At 44.7% G+C, this 22,454-nt stretch overlaps 1 protein-coding gene across 1 annotated transcript in view; it reads left to right on the top strand.

Moving 5' to 3' along the window:
- Positions 1 to 865: 865 nt before the first annotated feature.
- The window catches only part of tulp3 (TUB like protein 3), a gene marked incomplete at its 3' end in the record, with an annotated part of 69,351 nt that continues 47,762 nt past the window's right edge, over positions 866 to 22,454 (top strand). Inside the window, exons 1-2 of the mRNA XM_083653534.1 lie at positions 866 to 924; positions 8,841 to 8,882. Of these exons, the coding sequence (XP_083509660.1) occupies positions 869 to 924; positions 8,841 to 8,882 (98 nt within the window). The 5' untranslated portion in view covers positions 866 to 868. The remainder of the gene's footprint in view (positions 925 to 8,840; positions 8,883 to 22,454) is intronic.

The raw sequence follows: 22,454 nt of genomic DNA, 5'->3' as shown, positions 1-22,454 counted from the left end.
CCTTGAAGTATTGTGGAAGAGAGAGCCTGGGGACACAGGGTTAGTGCTGCTGACCTAGCAAGCTAACTTGAGCTAGAGGTCGTGAGTTCCCAAACTCCACCCAAACCACACATTATAAACACAAAGCTGCCCCTTGTTAGCTCAATCTAGTTGTACCTAAGTATGTACATGTACATTGTAACATGTACATTAGATTAAAAAAAATCCAACCATAGATTTAGCTACTACATCAACGAACTTCACAAACTAACATGAGTTCCTGTTGCCAAATCTCGTGAGTGTGTTGCTGAGACAGACTGTCTGAAAAATGCCATTTTAGTGTCCGAATGTTCAGAAGATATTTGGCTTGCAGAAAATGGGCCCAATATTTACTTTGATGAATATGGGGGTGAAATAATCTGTCATAATCTGAGATCACGTTCACTTCTCCGATTGACTCCAATAGACTCAGGACCTGCCGCAAATCTCCTAAGTGGGCGTGGCCTTCACGAGACCTCCTGGGGTGTTTTGCTCTGATACTGACCGTCTCTGGTAACACTCAGAGCTTGTTACATCCCCGTTGAAGTGTTAAGGCGTGCCACTTTCATCTACCCCTACTGTAGCTGCATCAAGCGTAGCCTCAAGTGAGGAGTCATGGCAACAGCTCCTAGCCTCCGACCTCAGTCCGCCTCAGGAGTCAGTGCTGGCTGTCAGTCCCCTGGGTGGAACATAGCTCCTCTCTCTCAGTGAGAGAACAACAGGTCTTGGAGCCTGCGGGGCTGACTGCAAGGTAGGACCGTGCAGTGACTCTGGACTCTGCTCTGGCTGAATATCGTCGTAGATACTGTAGATAGCCAAGCCCTGGACGAGCATTCCTGAAGCAGCATCCATGGACACTGTAAAGAGTGGAGGATCTCAGCCTGTTTACAGTCGCTGGTCGTACAGGTACATAATGCTTAGTGCTATCTAGTCTTAGTGATAAAAAGCAGTTATGAAACTTTCTTTTTTGACTTGTGGCTACTTTAGCTGCAGTCTCCAGAGTTAGAGGGCTGAATTGGCTCCAGCAGGAGGAGACAAAAAGTTAGACACATTTTTGCTTGATCTCTCCTACAGTAGCTGTACTGGGTTTTGCTTGATCTCTCCTACAGTAGCTGTACTGGGTTTTTGCTTGATCTCTCCTACAGTAGCTGTACTGGGTTTTGCTTGATCTCTCCTACAGTAGCTGTACTGGGTTTTTGCTTGATCTCTCCTACAGTAGCTGTACTGGGTTTTTGCTTGATCTCTCCTACAGTAGCTGTACTGGGTTTTTGCTTGATCTCTCCTACAGTAGCTGTATTGGGGTTTGCTTGATCTCTCCTACAGTAGCTGTACTGGGTTGTTGCTTGATCTCTCCTACAGTAGCTGTATTGGGCTTGGCTTGATCTCTCCTACAGTAGCTGTACTGGGTTTTGCTTGATCTCTCCTACAGTAGCTGTATTGGGCTTGGCTTGATCTCTCTTACAGTAGCTGTACTGGGTTTTTGGGGCAGAGAATCAGTGGGGTGGCCTGTGCCAGGAAGAGGTCAGCTGTATTGCAACACTTCCTCCAGTCTACCCCATCCCATGTGGCCATTTGTATGGCTAACCTGCTGTCAAGGATCTACCACTTGCTCATGTTTCTGCAGCCATGTTGTTACTTATTCAGAGCATCAGCCTGGGACTCTGTGCTGTAACAAGAGTTGGTGATTTGTGTCTGTGTGTCTGTGTGTGTGTGTGTGTGTGTGTGTGTGTGTGTGTGTGTGTGTGTGTGTGTGTGTGTGTGTGTGTGTGTGTGTGTGTGGGGTAGTGTGTGTGTGTGTGTTTGTGCGCACGCTCCGTTTTCTTTTCTCTTTTTTGGATGCTGTTGGTGGCTCAATTGGATCGCTGTAACCAAGGATGTGCTCAGAATATTCATCTCCTGGATTACTGACATGAAAGACTTAGATACTTGAAATGACCGCCTCTTCTTTGCATTTTCTTAGTGAAGGCCCAGGAATGTCTCCAGACTCATGTTAACAGCACGACTCCTAAAACCTCCTCAACCTTTTCCTTTATCACAGACCTTGTTTGGCAATGTCAGACTTTTTATTTAGTCAATGTGTTTGCAAATGTTTAGTACAACCACCCCCACGCCCACCCCTCTTTTTAAAATACGGTCCAACTCATTCACTTCTGTATGTTTTTCTTCTTACTATAATCACAAAATGTCTATCCGTTTGAGCACATTTATCTCCCCAGCCATTGCTCCGATCACCTCCCAAATTTGCCAAAACCCTTTTCAGGCATCTGGAATGAATCCGGTGCAAAAAAAGAAAGAAAAACAAATCCGCCAACGGGGGGCACTAAAGTGATATTTTTTTTAGTTTTTAGGCCTTCGCAGATATCGTCTCTGCGTTGTTCAGCTCAACAGTCATGGTCAAACCAGACATACCTGAGGTCTTTTGACTGAGGCCCTGGTATGACCAGGAGGGCTGCGCTCTGAATAGTCAATCCCTGACAGCACGGGTAGCGGAGCAAAGGTCAACTGGAAAACACTGACCGAAGTTTAGAATGATGTGATAACCACTGATGATGTCATGTCATGCCCCTTCTTCTTCTTCTTCTAATGGCTTTCCGGCAGACTGGATGCCTTGCGGCACATTGCTGCCTCTCAGAATATTACACAAATTCCAGACTCGGGGGTCCACCCCCTCCTCAATGTTCCTCCCTCCGGCTGCCTCGCTCTCCTATCGACCGCTGTGTTCCTGACCTCTCTGCCCTCGTGCCAGCGCGCCGACCTCCCTTGCTGCTCGACGGCTTCCGCTTCTAATCCTGCTCGACGGCCTTCCCATGCCCCGCCCCCCTCCCAAGTCAATTGTCAAGTGATGTCATACCCACTCACTGATGATGATGTGGATGACATGGCATGAGTTGACATGTTTGGTCACAACAACAACAGCAAAAGTGCACCCATGGCGCATGGCGTCCAGAGTCTCCACCCTAGAAATCGAGCGTGTGCTCTAGTAGGCTACAGTATTTATTTATTTATTTATTTAGTTATTTATATATATATATAATATATACTATATATATATATCCACCTTATTTTTGAATGCCCCACTGTAAAAAAGAAGCGTGGGTACAAGGTCCGGTTTAACGTGACTCATTGTTGCCACTTGCCATTTCCTTTGTTATACTCTGGCTGCAGACCCGAATTATAAACCGGAAGCTGGAGTCCGTTATAAAAGTTATAAATATAGTCACGTTATAAACAACTAACCAACGCTGGAGGTCCGTATGTAAACTCGAAATGTGTGTTACTCGAAATGGTTAAAAGTTAAATCAATTTGGTGGCGTTTTACTGCCATGTAACATAGCTAGCTAGCCGCTAACATTAGCCACAGTTAGTAGCCGACTACCCACAATGCATTACGTTATCCCAGCACCCGAACGACATGGCTGTAGAGCAGAATGGCTCTGCTGTAAAAGGGTAAAATCCTCATAGACGTTTTTTTTGTCAGGGGCTGGGGGGTTATCTAAATTGGTTACACCGGAAATAGAACCCATACTTAACGTAAGGCAAAATGGCCGCCAAAAATAAGGTGGATATATATATATATATATATATATATATATATGTGTGTGTGTGTGTGTGTGTGTGTGTGTGTGTGTGTGTGTGTGCATGTGTGTATGTGTGTATATATATATATATATGTGTGTGTGTGTGTGTGTGTGTGTATATATATATATATATATATATACATACACTAGAACTCTTACGTGCTTGCCCGCTCAACTGGCAGCACCCATTTCTACCTACCATTCCTTGTTGGTTTGTCCTCGCAGACGCTGCCCATGCAATTGTGGGCCGCGGACCCTCACCTTATTATAGTAGTGATATATACTGTATAGGGGCGTCCGGGTAGTGTAGTGGTTTCCCCGCCTACCAACACGAGGGTCGCAGGTTCATATCCACGTGTTACCTCCAGCTGGATTGGGGGTATGTGTTCTGGTCGTTCCACTAGCGCCTCCTCTGGTCGGTCAGGGCCCCTGGTCGGGGTGGAAGGGAAACTGGTGGGAACAGCGTGATCCTCCCACATGCTACGTCCCACCGGTGAAGCTCCCCGTCAGGTGAAAAGAAGCGGCTGGCTACTGCGCATGTGTTGGAGGAAGCAGAGTCTCGGCTCTCCTCAGATCGGCAGAGGGTGGAGCAGCACCTGGGACAGCCAATAGGGCAGCATGGGGATAAATTGGCCAAGCAATTGGGGAGAAAATGTGGGAAAAAATCTGAAATCTATATAATCTATATAATTATAGATGCCAAACAAACAATGGACGAAACTGCGAGCTGCGCTCTGATAAAGAGATCCCTCTGGCTAATGCTTTGCAAGTTTTTAAAATAGCTTTGTCATCTGAAAGGAAGTCATTAACTCAACATGTCCTCTTTTCAACCACTAGGCATCTCGTGCGCTCGATTCTTAGGCTCGCCCGCTGCGTGGGCTCACCCGCCCTGCAGCTCGCCGAGCTTGATTGATTGATTGATTGACTTTATTTGGTGATAAAAACAGGACATAAGACAACATATCACCGAGGATAAAAACACAATAAAGCCCGAAGGCTTATTTCCATTGTGGTCCCCATGGAGACAAGACAGACAACGTAAATACGTGTAACAAAGAAGTGCAAGTGGGAACATAATTTAAAACTAATACAACTCCATTAAAAGATAAATTACTAACTCAGTTTATAATTTACCAAAATAAAAAAATAAAAACTAGAACTAAACATATCAATCAATAAAATAAAAGACCAGCTATACCATAAATAAATAACCAATTCAAGAACTAAAAAAGACAGGATAAAACGGTTTAAAGTGCAGATGTTTGTAACCATTTTTTTAAGCCTTTCTTAAAAGTGCAGATAGACTCACTCAGTTTCAAGCACGAAGGTAACATGTTCCATTGAGTCGCTGCATTATATTTGAACGAGTTCCTCCCCATCAGGGTCCTAAATCTGATAGGGATGAAATCAGTAGAACTGCCTCTCGTAGAATACTGGTGACGCTCACTCACACAAGAAAAGTAGCTTTTAAGATACATAGGAACAAAATTCTTAACAATCTTAAAAGTGAACAGCAGCTTGATGTATAAAGTGCGCTTCTCAACTGTCAGCCAATTAAGACTGTCAAAGTGAGCTTGGTCCAGGTGGGTACGTGGATGGACTTTAAGAATGACTCGAATGAACTTGTTTTGAGCCGTTTGTAATTTGTTTTTGAGTTTCTGAGAGAGACCAGTATACCAGCAGATGGCAGCATAGTCAAAATGACTCTGAACAAGTGCAGAAGCCAAAGAGTGAAGGACTGGACTGGTGAGAAAGGCAGCTTTCCTGGCCAGAAACCTGACATGCATGTTAATTTTGCCAAGGACTTTCAGAGCCATATACCGTAAATTCCGGACTATAAGACGCACCGGTCTATAAGCCGCACCTTCAAAGGTGACTATTTTTTTCTTCTATAAGCCGCACCGGACTATAAGCCGCGGGTGTTTTGATGTTTAATTACCATAATAAAGGCTTCGTGCACAGAGGGGATTGTCGGGAAATAGATGGCTGTTTGGGGAAGCTCCCATTTATTAACATTTCAACAAAACAAAAGTCAGGTCACTAATCCCCAGACAAAATCACACATTGTGGTATTTTTTGTTTTTTTTACAGTGCACACAGTGTCCGCGGTGTGGTGAAAAGAGGGCAAGAGAGGAAATTAAAACAGAAGTGGATTTATAGTTAGAAAGAGTGCTAAAGAAGAGAGAATTCCGTTTTTTATTTTTTTATTTTAGTTACTCACAGTACTATTGACCAGTCCAACTCAAAAGATATTCGGCAGTTTCACTTTGAGCTCTTGTTCCGCCGCTGTCCATCAATGGTTATGACGAGTCTCGCTGGGTACAGTACGCCAAAGCGATATCCATTGACTCGATGATGCTGTTGTATGTTGCGCGTTTCTGTTGCACCAACGCGGACGGTGAGGGGCTTCTTCCCCGCAGCCTGGAGGATGAGTTGACGGTCGGGCCAGCGGAGTAGGCAGATGAAGATGGCCCTCGGTGGCAGGCCGGGGTCTGGACGTGGCCGAGGCGCCCGGTGTGCGGGAGAAAGGAGGAGGAGGAGAAACCGCCACCTCCACAGCCAGCCACCTCACACACCCCAACTGTTTAATAGTGCCCGGCTCGCATGCCTCTCGGTCGGCTGGCCGGACAATATGCACCCCGCTGCAGCAGCAGGCAGCTTCGGGAGGTTTTCTCACTGTGTTCGGGACTTCGGCTCTAACTCGGCCAGATGGCTGGACACGAGTGAAACTCTTCACGGTTGCATTATTTTCTTTAGTGAGTGAGTGGATGGACTTCTGCACGTTTTCAAACTTGTTTTCAAGCTGCTCAAAACCTCTGAGCGATGTCGGACTTAATCGATAGTGTTTCACGGAGTAAAAGTTTAGCCCAAGCGGTGTATCTCCAGCCTCCAGCAGGTGAGTCATTTCCTCATTCATGGCGTGATTGCTTCGTCTTTTTCTTTCTGCTTACCTGTGTTGTGTTATGTTATGTTATGTTATGTTGTTAAAAGAGGGCAAGAGAGGAAATTAAAACAGAAGTGGATTTATAGTTAGAAAGAGTGCTAAAAAAGAGAGATTTTTTTTTTTTTTTTGGAAAAAATCCATAGATAAGACGCACCGTTATATAAGCCGCAGGGGGCAAAAAAGGCCAAAAAACGGGAAAAAAGCCGCGGCTTATAGTCCGGAATTTACGGTACTCACCTGATAGGTATTTGTCTAAAATGCAGCCAAGGTAGCTTACCTTATCCTTGGCATCAATTTGAATGTCACCAATCTTGATGACGAGACCGGGCGATTTAGACAATTTAATTTTAGAGCCGAATACAATGGCCTCTGTCTTACCTCAGTGAAGAGACAATCTGTTGTCGGACAGCCAGTCACAAACACTCTCTAGCTCTGCACTTAAAGCTTTCTCCACAGCAGATTTCTCCTGGTGCGACACCATTAAAACAGAGTCATCAGCATAAAGAAACAAATTACAGGCAGGTGAGGTCGCCGCTCTAAAATCATTAATATATAAAAGAAAAAGCAGGGGTCCGAGGATACTCCCCTGCGGCACCCCCCACCCCATTTCTTGAACTTCAGAAAGCGTTCCGTTAACGTCCACCCTTTGAAGACGGTGGGTAAGATATGATTCGATCCAACGTAATGCTAAAACACTAAAACCCATTGCTTGCCCTGCAGCTCGCATACGCAGCTCGTCCGCTATGCGGCCTTGCCTGCTTGACATCATGGATGACATCACTGATGACATCACATCATTATTAGGTAATTAAGGCAATTGCCTAATTAAAAAATGCAGCTCCGTCAGCTCTTTACACCTCCTGAAAGTTTCAGCCGGATCACACGTAAAACAGCATAGCTGTGGCCGGCGAAAAATTCTTGAAACAAACAGAGATTGCCTATACCTGCTCCAGAACAAACAGTGCACACAGGTGAGGAGGGAGAGACTAGAGAGACACTGAATGGTCTGCAGGCTTTTAAACCCCAAGGAGTACACTGTCCCAGGTGCAGTCCAGCAACGATCCACACCACCAGGCTCCTGTAACACAGTGCCAGGAGAGTGGGAGGGGCATCACAATCTGTGTGGTACCGGCACATGCATAATATTATACTATGTACGCATACCATAATACTCTACACAAAGCACACATGTCCTCGTCTTGATGGACTCCTCACTGCTTGTCAGCCTGTAAATCTGTACAGCACAGTGTAAAGGATGGCCTCCAATTACACTGGAGACAGCTACAATTGGCTGCAGTGTTTTAATCAATGCCGGCGGAGGTGCGCGGTTGACGGAGCACACATCTCCATGGTTACCTCAGTGTGACACACAGGGAAGGGACAGGTCCATGGTTATTGGTTACCTCAGTGTGACACACAGGGAAGGGACAGGAGCGTCATGTCCTTCTCTTGTCACCTAAGCTGTGATGGACTAATGAAAGATTGATCACTCACAGCTGTGACGAGGCATTCTGTGTGTGTGTGTGTGTCTTCCAAGAACAGGTGTGGTAGAGGACATTCTCTTTGGTCCCCCGCCCCCCAGATTAAAGTGGTCAGGATAATAGTTCATGGAGCACCTACTGACCTACTGTCTGTTATTTTACATAGCACCTGGTGCTGTCTTCGGACAAAAATGATCAGCTTTATATGCTTCTTAGTTTATACTATAGTATGCTGATTATACTGGAGGATTACTCTAGTCTAGCCTATAGCATAACCTCTACAAGAGTCTATTGTAGTGATGAAACGGTATGAAAATTTCATATCACAATTATAGTGACCAACATTTTCACGGTTATCAGTATTATTGTGGTATTGTTTAAATGTGCTGAAAATGTCCCAAATGTACTGATACAATCACTGAAATAATTACACACAGTTTTATTTTGAGACTGTTGCTAACTTTGGTTGATGATGGACAGTATTTACCGTGTTTTTCAAAGCGCGGTAATTTAACACGGGTTTGATGATAATTAAAATTTGAAACGGTAATACTAACGTCAGGAATTGTATCAAGGTTCATCATTAAACCGGTTATCGTTTCAATTATCGTTATCGTTATTAGATTATTGTAGAGTCTACAATAGACTTTTCTTCATCAGTAGACGACTATGAATTAGTAGTATAGGAGAATAATGGAGACTTACTCATGCCCCAAACTATTTCTTCTTTTCGAACTTATTCTAACTTGTTTTACTCTTATTATCTACATGTCCTGTGCTGCTGTCTGCCCTGCTGCCAAATTACCCGGTTCCCTGAAGACCCTCCAGTTCTGCCAGCTTCTCATCTAACTCAACAGCAAGGTAGGCAGCAATACCCCCTACACACACACACACACACACACACACACACACACACACACACACACACACACACACACACACACACACACCATCTACCTTGAAAGTGTGACTCACCATCGGTTACCATGCACTTGATTTGGCTGAGAGAAGATTTTGGGCACGCAGAAGGGCTGTGTTGGTAAATCCTGTGTTGCAAAACTGTTGATATTATGTTGATATATTGATTGATATGATTGATTGATAGAATGACCTGCAACATTGGTGTTTGTGTGGTCAGGCGTGATGGTTTGGAGTCAGTGTTTCATCAGTGATTGACGTGATGCTTGCTGAAAAAAACACTAAGCTTCATGTTTAGATTGACTGAGCTCTAGCTGTAAACTGTAAATCTGGCAGTCCTAAAGCAAAGCCCCCACTGGCAGCAGTAACCCCCCACCCTCACACACACACACACACACACTATTCACCTTATGTAGCCCCGCCCACTTGACCCATTTGTGTTACGACTTCCTGTTCAAAACGCCGGCTGTTTTACCTGCTCAAACCAGAGATCGTCTCTGGTCAAAGCTAGTGAATCACTGGAAGCAGGCTGCGGGGATAAGCTCTGCAACAGGAAGTGTAAACACAATCAGTTCTGATTGTGTTTACACTAGGGATGCACATTTTCAAGGGGCCATGGTGGCTCAGTGGTAGAGCTGTCACCTCACAGCTAGAAGGTCTTGGGTTCGATTCCCATCTGGAAAAATCGGGAAAAAAATATTAAAAGGGATGCACATTCTCCACAAATTCCGGAATCGATCATTGGTAACGTTAACGATCAATCAATCGAGTAATTGTAATTAAAAATAAAAGAAATTCCAAACAATAACAAATGTGTTTTTTCCCTCAATAAAACCTTTATTTATACTGCAGCAACATATTGTATATTTCTCACAGCATTGCATAGCATAGCCTACACCAGGGGTGGGCAACTATTTTTCATGGGGGGCCACATGAGAAACCCAGATTGTTGCCGGGGGCCGAACAAATATTGTCATGCCATAACCCATGGATGGGCAACTTTGATGATAGAGAGGGCCAGAAAAAAATGTTCTCGCTACCAGTTTTTGCTGAGGGCTGAACGGCGCCAGCGCGAAAAATTTTGGGCATTTGAAGCCAGGTTTAGAGGAATAACTCATTTTAAATTAACAGTTGTGATGTCATTATTCAGTCTTAACCACCAATATTTGATCCTTTTCTCACTCACTCCTATGTCACCACCTGCTCTCCCTGCAGGGCTTGAAATTAACTTTTTTCACCACCTGCCAATATGGCTGCTAGATTTTAAAGTTACCAGCCAATTCGAATTTCCACTAGCCGAAATGTTTTTCTTGAAATAAACCAGAATATGAGTGGGTTAATTTAAGCATTTAAGTATCAGTAAGTGGCCTGGGATTCTCAAAGCCTGTGTTGAGGGTCACACAAGAACAAAAATGCACTCTTGAAGCTAAATAAATCCAAAACCAACAAGTTAATTATTTAAATTTCTACTTCAATGTAGAACAGTAATTTCTTACACATGAGATTACTTTGAGCCTTTTAGTCATAAATATTATTGAAAGATATTCCATATTCCAGACTGAAATGCTATAACAGAAGAGTATTGGCCAGAATGACATGAACATTTGGACACTTATTCAGCGGGTATCTTGCATGTTGCGTCCAGATGCACTGTAAAAAAATTTTTTTTTTTTTTGCAATTCCATCGCGGGCCACACAGGGGGCGCGGGCCGTATGTTGCCCATGTATGGCCTACACTATGAAACATATAAAAACGTAGAGGCATAACTTTTAGACATGTCAACATTTGCCCAGAATCCACGCCGCAGCCGCTGCCTAGGTCCAACAGGGCCTCACTTCTTTTTTCTTTTTTCAATATATTTTTTTCCAGATTTTTTATCCTCTGTTAGTGCTAATTTTAATTTATTTATCCTGGTTGCTGCTCCACCCTCTGCCAATCTGGGGAGAGCCGAAACTGGATCCATGCTTCCTCCGAGACATGGGCAGTAGCCAGCCGCTTCTTTTCACCTGACAGGGGAAGCTTCACCGGTAGGACATAGCATGTGGGAGGTTCACGCTATTCCAACCAGTTCCCCTCCTATATTGCCCAGATAACTGCAAGTATAATATGAAGACATAAAAACAAAAACATGCCTGTGTACAAAAGCTTCACAGCAAACTTCATTTAAAGTGTAACACCCCCAAAACACTTTTTTCCAGCTTTTAACCAATATATATGACTTTGGGGGTGGCAGAATTCTAGTCAAAATTTCCACATTTGAGACCAAACTGTTGCCATTGTACCATTTGTATCATTTTCAGCCGCGTAACTGGCATAAGTGCCCTCTATGGGTTGAACACTGCTTTTTTTTGCCCTCAAATGAATGGGAGATTTGATACGTCGTGACGTCACGATGAACCAAAGACTATGGGATTTCAAGATAGTTACTCCCCTACTCCCCCTGTACCCTTTCCCGGCTCCTCACAACTCCAAGCCTATTCCCATGATGTCACAAGCATTTTCCTACCAATATGGTGCTACAATACACACAGCTCATTGGCTGTTTGTGTCACTTGCAGTGTTGGGAACGTTACTTTAAAAAAGTAATTAGTTATAGTTACTCACTACTTGTTCCAAAAAGTAACTGAGTTAGTAACTGAATTACTCTATAATAAAACTAACTAGTTACCAGGGAAAGTAACTATTTGCGTTATATCTCCACCTTGAAAATGCCAACTTTTCATCGGATTGCTCCAGACTCGCCATTTCTGCTGCTTCCTCAAATCTGTTTGGTGTGTCTGTGTGTGTGTGTGTCGCGCGTGTGACGTGTCCTGGCTCGTGTGTGAAAACACTGGCTCCGATTGGCTACCATGAAACACATGACTGCCTTAGCCAATAATCGCTTATCTCGTTGTTAATGTCCTGGCTCGTGTGTGAAAACACTGGCTCCGATTGGCTACCATGAAACACATGACTCTGCCTTAGCCAATCATAATCGTTTATCTCGTTATGTTAACCCACCCGGTCTCCTCTTGACAACACTAGTGTAGGCTACGGGTAGTTTACTCAATCATTTCATAGTAACGCACCGCATTTAACGTACAGTAACGGGAACGGCGTTGTAACGACGGAAACAGTAATTAGTTAGATTACCCCGTTACTGAAAAAATAACGGCGTTACCTAACGCCGTTCTTTTAAACGGCGTTATTCCATACACTGGTCACTTGACCTGTTAATCACCTGTTAATTGATTACAATCGCCTGTTATTTTCCTACCAACTCCTATGTAACATAATACTATCAATAAACGCCACTATAATCATAAAAGGAAGGAAATTGCATTGTGTTGCTGTAAATCATTCCCAACCTTTTTCATACTAAGGAGCCCTAATTTAGTTCACATTGTGGCAATGGACCCCCATATGATGAGATTTGGTCTCTCAGATGCAAATCTGATTTTTTTAATTTTTTTTATGTAGCCTAGATATGATTTTGTCCAGAATTCCATATATATTAGGTTGAGAGACAACAGAGAATGCTGGAATCCTCTCAAGGACCACTGGTGGTCTTCTGTGCCCCTTTTCGCTGGGGACACACCGGTACACGGAGCTGCTGCTGCACTGACGCTCTGCCCGCCTGTCTGTGACCAGCTGCTTGCCCAGTCGTATGCAGCGCTTCACGCAAACAGATGCGGGATTCCCACAATCCTGTATCCAATTTCAGATACTGATTGTGCAGAAAGATCGCACACCAGCGATTTTTGTTTGTGTTTGTTTGTTGTTGTTTTGTGAGGGCTACAAAGGGAGGAGGCTGTTTCGCCTCTATGAGCAGCCGCCAGCTGGGCCTGAGGAGGAGGGAGGGGGGAGGAGGAGAATGTTCCAGTACCCCGCTGCAGCTCTACGCTGTGCTCTGCGCTCTGCGCTCGAGAGGAAAAGCAGAGGTGCACTAACTTTTGACAAGAATCACGAAAAAGGCAGAAATGAAAATTAAAAAGGGAGTCCATGGCGCTGTATATGGCAAGTTGGACAAGGGAATAACGTGGAGAAATCTCGCATTGTGATTACATGAGTGTGAGAGCGGGGCATTTGTCCTGACTATTGTGCTGTGCTGCGGTCTCGCGTCACTAGGCTCTTTTAACGATACTTAGAGAGCTACATACACACAAATGGGAGCCAATAAAGTGAATTTCTAGTTCGCCACTGAATGACAAAATTGATATAACTTTCAACCATTTTGAGCAACGCTGTTTCCATACAGGCCACCAGCGTTGGCTAGTTGTTGATATTTATAAAGATTTTGGAGCTCTCATAACTTTGTCTTGTGATGTTTTGGGGAAACTGCGGGGAAACTGTCATGGCGTCGATTTCCGGAAAAAAATCCTGAGCTGAGCACAGCCAAAGAGTATAGTATAGACAAGAGGAGACGTAATTTCTTAGTTTTTCCCATATGTTTTTTCAAATGCCATTTTGTTACATATCTGGGTGGTAAGTCCCCCTTTAAGGAAGAGTGCAGTGTCCTGTCTTGGCTTGTCTGAGGTTAAATGCAAATACAAAAAATCAAACTGCTTCATCTCCACCTTAAACTGCAGTCCTACTGATAATCCCACAAAGCACATTAATGTGAAAGCAATAAGCATAAGCCTACATGTTTCACTTTATGCTCTGAAATTGTAGCCTACGTGAAGGTTCCTGATTCTGATAAGTTCAACACCACCTCCAGCTCTGCAGGAGCCCCTGCTGCAGTGCTAGTGCTGCTTCTGCCTCCTTCTCCACTTTTGTGAAGAAAACCCCAAAAGCAATCCAACCCATACTTTCAGTTTAGCCACTACTGTTTACATTTGACCAATGGGATTCTTTATATAGCCTAATATAAATAAATAAATACAAATTAGTGTTAATTTAATTTATCTCGAATATTCTAGAGGCAATAGACAATTGTCTATGACTGATATTGTAGTTTAGGCCAAGACACAACATAGGCTCCTTGCTTTCCACCTCTCTGCACCTCTTTTCTTCTCCATTTTGGCACTATTGAACAGCAAGTCCCGCCCACCCGCGCTGGGTCGTAGCACCGATGAAAGAGCGGTTCGAAAAATGGGCTGCGCCTCCCGTGTTGTCTGATCGCAAAGTCGTTACTGATTGGAGAGAACTGAAACCATCACTGGCACATGACTGGCCAAGTGAACGGTTCCCTCCCATAACCAGCCCTCTGAGGAAAAGTCCCAGACCCAGAAGCCACTTCTTAACATGCAGTGGAATCCGTATTATAACCTGCTCCTAGCCGGTTGGCCTGCATGTTAAACAACAATTAGCCGGCCTATGCGCACTCCCGCGAGTCCGTATCTTATTCACCTCGACCGCCGGTATAAGATCCGCTTCCACGCAATCGCAGCTCATGTTAAACAGTGGCAGGTCATTATCCGCAGATCCGTCTGAGTGGGCGGGTGTGGCTCTTCGTGACTCACTTCACGTTCACTAGTTTATTAATTAATGAATCGTTCGGGCAATCGCTTATATCAACGAGCAAACTCACGGTTTCCTCAAGTGCTGCAAAAACGGCTTGAATTGTTTGGCCGTGTGATCCCAACGCGCTTCAGCTGCAGGCAGCCAGGTCCAGTGCATCAGGAGGGACGCTTACTGCTGCGCTGCTTGCTTGCTCCCATGTCAGAAAAAGCCAAACTTTTGTGGGGAGAAATACATTTAAAACTAGTCAGATATGACTTGAATGCCACTTGTAAAATAAATCACCCACAGTGATTGACGACAGTCCGACCACTATTTTGACTGGGCGGCTTTATGTAGCCTAACAAAGGCGAAGCGCTCATTTTTGGCACATTGCCACCCCTCGTTGTCGGAATGGACTTTTTGAAGTCTCCAGATTTGTCGCTAACGTGATGCAGCCAATTCTATTGTGTGAGGCAGCCATTTGAAGCAGGCAGTGTTGTGTGACTGTGCGTCCCCACTGCGGAGAGGATAGGAGCTGACTGACTGATAGGCTATCAAACTTTTGCGGGGAGAAATACATTTAAAACTAGTCAGATATGACTTGAATGCCACTTGTAAAATAAATCACCCACAGTGATTGACGACGGTGCGACCACTATTTTGACTGCCTCATTTTTGGCACAATGCCACCCCCTCGTTGTCGGAATGGACTCTGTTAAAACGGCATGTTTTTGAATGGAGTTTGGTTACAAATTCGCTAAAGCTGTGTCCTATCACATTTCTTGTTTTCGATACATGCTACCGCGCCGCCCCCCCGCCCACTGGCAGAAAAAACGGCTCATATCCAGTTGTTTCTTAACAAAGACCCCTCATGTTTAGAAAGGCAAAACCTGAAAATATCCTGCTCTCTCTAGTCTGACATGATCCAGACTCCATGTTTAAAAGGCACTAGAGAGAGCTCTGCAGCATGCAGAAACGTAGTGTATCAGCGTAAGAACTCACATGGGTCTGGCGTTGAGACTAGGGTCTCAGCAGCTTCTGACTGAAAAGTTAACTCATTCCAGCCCTGCCTGGCTGCCTGCAGTCTGCCTGCCTGCAATCTGCGCAACTAGGAACACATACTGGCCTGCTGTTCAGTGAGTGGCCTGGCCTACAAAAAAAAAGAAAAAGAAATTGCAGGCCAGGCCACCGGGCATTGGCCCGAAGAGCCCGATTAGCCAGTCCGCGCCTGCTCTTGTTCCCCATACACATCCTGTTCTACGGCAACTCTTGAGGGGACAAACACAGAGCCTCGCATACCAAACACTGAACAGTCTGTTACAGTGATATCATTGCTGAGGGGAGGATAATTGAAAAATGATTTGAAAACACCGTTCTACTGACAGAATGCACGTTGCTTTTGTAGAGTCAATTTTCACATGCTCGAGTAAATCCTTAACGAGCGAGTAATCGAGCTTCGATTAATTGTGTGCATCCCTAGTTTACACTTCCTGTTAGTCTCTCAAGCCAGACTGTCTCTTCTACATAAGGTGAATAAGAGTAGACTTAGCAACTTTCTCACAGTCTGCCTGCACACCTTTCAATTTCACCTCTACTTTTCCTCACCGTCTTTAATGACAGTCCCACATGTGTAATTAAGACTTACCTTCTTCCTCCACTCTCCAGCCCGGCCTTCTCTCTGTCACCAGCGCCTGCTCTGAGGTGCTGTAATGGCTTCCTAGCCCGGCCTTCTCTCTGTCACCAGCGCCTGCTCTGGTGTGCTGTAATGGCTTCTCAGCCCGGCCTTCTCCTTGTCACTTGCGCCTGCTCTGGTGTGCTGTATTGGCTTCCTAAGCCCGGCCTTCTCTCTGTCACTAGCACCTGCTCTGGTGTGCTGTAATGGCTTCCTAGCCCGGCCTTCTCTCTGTCACTAGCGCCTGCTCTGGTGTGCTGTAATGGCTTCCTAGCCCGGCCTTCTCTCTGTCACTAGCGCCTGCTCTGGTGTGCTGTAATGGCTTCCCAGCCTGGCCTTCTCTCTGTCACCTGCGCCTACTCTGAGGTGCTGTAATAACTTCCCAGGGGACCCAACTGTTTTGGAGAAGGGTCTACTAGTCATGCCACTTCAGGGCTCCAGAGTGCATGTATTTACACGCATTTTCCCACCTTAAAATCTGCCAGTGCGTATAAATATTTTCATAACACGCACTGGTGCACCCTGGAATTTGTAGCGTCTTGTAGCGTCTTCTCTCTCTCTCTCTCTCTCTCTCTCTCTCTCTCTCTCTCTCTCTCTCTCTCTCTCTCTCTCACCCTAACCTCGCGTCACCAGGCTCTTCTCGGCGAGAAAGAGCCTGGCTTCCGTTCACAATTGATTTTGTCACCCTACTTGGTTCCAGCCTAGAGCCCGCCCTAGACAGGAAGGGCAGTGTTTCTAGGTCGTCAACTTTTACGTTAACTTGACAATTTGACACAAGTATCAGAACGGCAAACAACAAAACAAAAGATGGACGTACCGAACGAAGTTTTTGAAGAAGTTCTTTTAGAAACATTGCGGATTCACAATCTCACATCTTTTAAGCCAATACAGAAGCTTTGTATCAGACAATTAATCGAGGAAAGAGACGTCAAGCTAACGGCAACAAAGACGTTTTTTGGCGCACTTCCTTCCGGTGTTCATTCTGGTTCCGTGGTTTACGCCCCCATGACAAACAGCGGGGTGAAAGGTGCCCAGACTACTCTCACCTTGCTCTTGTACCACAGCGCGGTCAATCTAATCTCTCACATAGAAAGGACAGGGGAAATACAAAAATAAAACGTTTTCAATTGCTTCTGAGCGCTTTAGACTTGGGCCGAATCGTTTTACTTTGAAAATCCGACTGGAAGTCGTATCGTCCTTATCGCTATTAGAACACAGGACAGTCCGCAGCCAGCCATCCAGATGATTACTGGTGTGCGGCCAGACCATTGAGTTATAATATGAATGGAGGGAGTGTCCCTATCTCCTCCCTGTATGTTTTTTTGAAGCCAAAATCCGGCCAGATCAGTGAACCAGAGTCTGCGCAGTAGCTCCCTTGATTGAGAACCTCTGAGAGCTCCACGCCCCTCTGAACTTTCTTATGTAGAGCTGCTGTTTCTAGAATGCGCACAGTGCGTTGTGTATATATATACAGTCTAGCTCTGTAAATATGACACTTTAAGTTGTAATATTTTTTGTCTCGCCAAAAATAACCAGGAAGATTCCCACTATGAGATCAGTTTATCAAAATGACGCCTGTACGAAAATCTGATTTTGGTTGTCGGAGATTTCAGACCTCCGGGCTGCTGCTGACTGCTGAGTGCTCTCAGCGCTCTCAGCCCGGACCGGAAGTGGAGGCAGGCCTCACTCACCCTCAGCCTCACTGGGGGGATTGCTGTGTTGACTAAGCTAGCCTAATGTTTTCGTGGCATTTTGATTAACTTTATGATTTAATTCCTTTTGGAGCAAATGTTGGTTTTACAAATCTAACCTTGACGCTTTACGCAACGTTGTTTGCTGGTATAGTGTTGTGGGTAGTGCCGCCTACGTTCTCCGTTGTCGGAGATTGAGTTGTATCAGCCAGACCTCCGCAAGAGGAGCCTCTCAGCCTGGAAGAGGAGCCAGGGCTGCTTGGCTCTCACTCAGCCTCTCACTGGGGGAAATTATCGGATGAACAGCTCTGTGTTGATTAGCCTAATGTTTCCGTGGCATTTTGATTAACTTTATGATTACATTTCTTTTGGCGCGAATGTTGGTTTAACAAATCTAACCATGAGGCTACGTTGTTGTACCCCCCCGGTACAGTGTGTGGGCAGCCCAACCTAACGTTAGCCCAGTGAGTGCGTGAGCCAGGCTGCCTGGTCTATTGCCTGGTATATCGTTACTAAAGCCGTTTTCCCATATGCGCTTTTTACCGCTAAATGACCGGAATGTGGTCTAATGACTTCATGTGTGAAAGTTGTTTTCCGCTATAAGCGCGACCCCGTCATCGCGGACATTTCACCAGTTTCGAGCCAGTCAGAAGAGCGGTATGCGCGATCAGGGACACAAGTGTGAAACGTGTCAAGTCATTTGCCGGTCCTTCTCATGGGCGAGGTGTACACACGTTGCTTAATGTTCCAGCGGGCATAATCTAATCATTCGCGCACATTAAAGCAAACTGGCGAAATTATCTTGTGATAATAAGAGCGGTATGTCAGCTTCATGTGTGGGCGTGCTGATTTCCCCCTCTCCCCTCTCTGCTGCCTGCTCGCTCTCTGGCCAGTCCTTCAGTCCTCCTCCTTCAGTCAGCAGCCCGACAGGGACACAGACAGCTCTGAGAGTCTTGCAAGCCGCCAAACGCTTGTTGAGACAGCAAATGCACGAAGCGAAATGTGGAAGTATTTTGCTTACGTTGCCGACAGCGAAGGCAAGCCCGGACACATCAAACGAAGCCAGTCTGTAAAAAGTGCTTCAACGCGACGCAGGTGAACGGATAAACATCGAACCAGCCAGGCTATTTCTCTCAGACACGGATCCAAACTTCTTCAAATATTTCAGTTCAAAGACTGGTTAGCGAATGTGAAGGATACAGCATACTGTACATGCCCACATACGCATACATGGAGTTTTGCCGACACGTCACTCCCCACCCGCTCTGCAGTGCCGCCCCGCCCCCCAACATACAGGCAATTTCGCTGCTATATTCCCACATGCGAGCGCCCAGGTCTGAAGGGAAATTCCGGGAAATGTCCGATATTGACTTACAGGTAATTTTCCGGTACGCATGTGGGAAAACGGCTTAAGAGAGGAGCTTGTGAAGAACGAACATCCCCACAGTCAAAGCATTTCCCCCAGATATGCATATAAAAACGTTTGTTGCTTTAATAGCCTACAAAAAATAAAACGTCTGTTTGTATGTGATGCTAATCCGTTAGCAATGAGCTAACGGTGCTTGTGTACTACTAGTCCTCATCCATATACCCGGGACGGGAGTTAACGTTATAAAACACATTTCCTGCCAGTTAGACAACCTGGTCAATTCTGAAAATATGTGTATTATTGTGTTATTCCAGCTATCGTTATCGGTTGTTAAGTTATAGTAATATTAAGCCGATAAATAATGAAAAACAGCGGCTAACGCCATTGCTAGCCTGCATGTTAAAACCATTGTGTACCTATAACGTAGCTGGAGTAACTCGTAAAACACATTTTCTGAACTTACTTCAGTCCCCAACCAACGTTAATTCCTCGCGCACCTTTCTCAAAACAAAGTTATTTTTATTGCACTCCATTGATATGTCTGGTAGCCAGCACAGCCAACCCATGAGCCACCCCGACCTCCAGGCCTGCACTACCCAGGCTAAGAGCCCATCTCCCGGCCCCACACACCCAGCAGAGCCACCCGACCTCCAGGCAGCGTTACATAACGATGAAGCCGCGTGTCTTGTCTATGACGATAGATCTATAATGTGAAGAGCCTGTCCAGCCAATGACGGCTTGAGACTGGCTGCCATAGCTGTCAATCATCCATTTTTATCCCTTTTTATATGTCAAATAACTACTTAAAAACAAACTGATCAGAAAAATGACCACTTGCACAGGCATTAGCATGATAATGACTATCTAAAATGATACAAACCACCTTTGGAAAAAAATTATCTGACGTATACTGTGATTATTTCGGTTTTGATTTTCCCATCCACTAACATGGGGAGGCGGGCCTTGTGACCTAATACTGGATTCAACCGCCAGAGCGGCGATCTAACATGCAGCGGCTTCACTGAACCAGTCTGATGCCCAGTCCATCTTATAATAGGTCCATGGGCCAGACTCACTCGTACCGGAATCGGAGTCACAAACAGATGGAATTAAAATCTGTCAGATGGTGGTTTTGTATGCGGGAGACAAAGCTACGGCTTCAGCAGACGAGTTCTGACTAACGTTAGGTTGGCTGGCATGACAATGACATCTTAGTGTCTAATGTTAGCATCGCTAGCGGGATGCTAGCTAACTATTAAGCCAATTCTGGGATTACTAATGTTACCAACATGTAATTCAAGATCGCTAAAATGTGTTGTTGACAATATGACTATGCTGTCTGTTAATGTTAGACCATCTAAGAGCAGCTATCTGCTACGGTTTTTCACTGTCTGCAGTGCACAGTGAGACTCATTTCACAGCACACTGTGGAATATGTCACTAATCAGACAGTTAGTTAATTAATTATTATTATTAATTGTTAATTAACAAATTAGTTTTTCTAGATCCTGTCTGGACATGTATCCCCTAATTCTTGCTATATTTTTAAGATGATAAAAAGCAGATTTTCTAATTGACTTAATGTGGGAGTTAAAGTTGAGATCGGAATCAATAATAACTTTTTGACTTGATCCTTAGGCTTCAGGGATCGAGACTCAAGGCGTGCAGTGATTTTAAGCCTTTGTTCTTTGGGGCCAAACACGATCACCTCAGTTTTGTCTTTGTTTAGCTGTAGGAAATTCTGGCACATCCAGTTATTTATTTGATCAATGCACTGGCACAATGATTCTATGGGGGCATAGTCAGCTGAGGAAAGAGTTATATACAACTGAGTGTCGTCTGCATAGTTATGATAGGCTACTTTGTTTTTTTGCATAATTAGGCCTAGAGGGAGCATATAAAGGTTGAAGAGAACGGGCCCCATAATGGATCCTTGAGGCACCCCACAGGTCATCCTAGTTAGGTCAGATGTGTAATTGCCAATGGAGACGAAGTACTTCCTGTCTTGAAGATAGGACTTGAACCACTGGAGGACCGTACCCGATAGCCCAACCCAGTTTTCCAGTCTGTCCAATAAAATTGAGTGGTCAACAGTGTCAAATGCAGCGCTAAGATCCAGTAGCACTAGAGTCGAATTTTTGCCTGAGTCTGTGTTCATTCTCATGTCATTTATGACTTTAGTAAGCGCGGTTTCAGTGCTGTGATGGGGGCGAAAGCCTGATTGGAGTTTATCTAGGAGATCATTTGAGGTTAGGAATCTATTGAGTTGTAGGTAAACAACCTTTTCAATTATTTTGGCTATAAAGGGGAGATTAGATATTGGTCTGTAGTTACTGATTACCGATGCATCAAGGCTACGCTTTTTTAGTAGGGGTTTAATAACTGCAGTTTTCAGGGACTCAGGAAAAGTGCCGGTCACAAGGGATCTATTAACTATTTGCAATAGGTCCGACGACAGACAGTTATAAACGCTTTTAAAAAGCTTGTTGGAAGGGTATCGAGACAGCACGAAGATGATTTAAGGCCTTGTACAGTTTCCTCTAAGATGTCGTGGTCGATAACGCTGAACTGGGACAAATTTATCGAACTAGGGATCTGCGGGTAGGATGATGTCACAGCATTTCTTGGTGTGGAGCCACTAATAGCCTGCCTGATATTAATAATTTTATCCGTAAAAAAGGCAGCAAACTCATTACATTTGACAGTAGAGAGGAATTCAGGTGCTACACAGAGAGGCGGATTAGTCAGTCTATCAACTGTGGCAAATAGAGTGCGTGCATTGTTCACATTTTTGTTAATTATCTCGGAAAAGAACGATTGTCTCGACCTTTTCAGTTCGAGGTTGTAGGAGTGAAGGCTTTCTTTGTAAATATCATAGTGAATGTGAAGATTAGTTTTCCGCCATTTACGCTCAGCTTTCCTGCAATCTTTCTTTTTGCATCTAACGGATGCAGAATTTCGCCAGGGTGCTTTAATTTTGCCAGACAGCAATTTTAATCTAACAGGCGCCACACTATCAATAGTATTCAGAATTGTTGAATTGAAGTTATCAAGAATCTCATTGACAGAAGCTGATGTGGAAGGAGATAAAGAAAATGTCTCCATAAACAGCGCGCTGGTGCCTGCATTAATGTCTCGTCTTTTAACGGTTTGTGACCTATTAATGATCTCAGGGGAGATTTCCATTTCAAAAAAGACGCAAAGATGGTCAGACAACGCAACATCAATAGTCGACACAGAGGAGGACTTGAAGCCCCTAGTAATAACTAAATCCAGGGTATGGCCTCGGTTGTGAGTAGGCCCTGAAACATGTTGAGACAGATCAAAAGTATCAAGTAAGATATTCAGTTCTTTGGCA

This window comes from Poromitra crassiceps (genome assembly GCF_964638095.1).
Source record: "Poromitra crassiceps genome assembly, chromosome: 2".
Classification (NCBI taxonomy): Eukaryota; Metazoa; Chordata; class Actinopteri; order Beryciformes; family Melamphaidae; genus Poromitra; species Poromitra crassiceps.
Note: the sequence above shows the minus strand (reverse complement) of the source record. Positions and strands in the feature narration are given on the sequence as shown.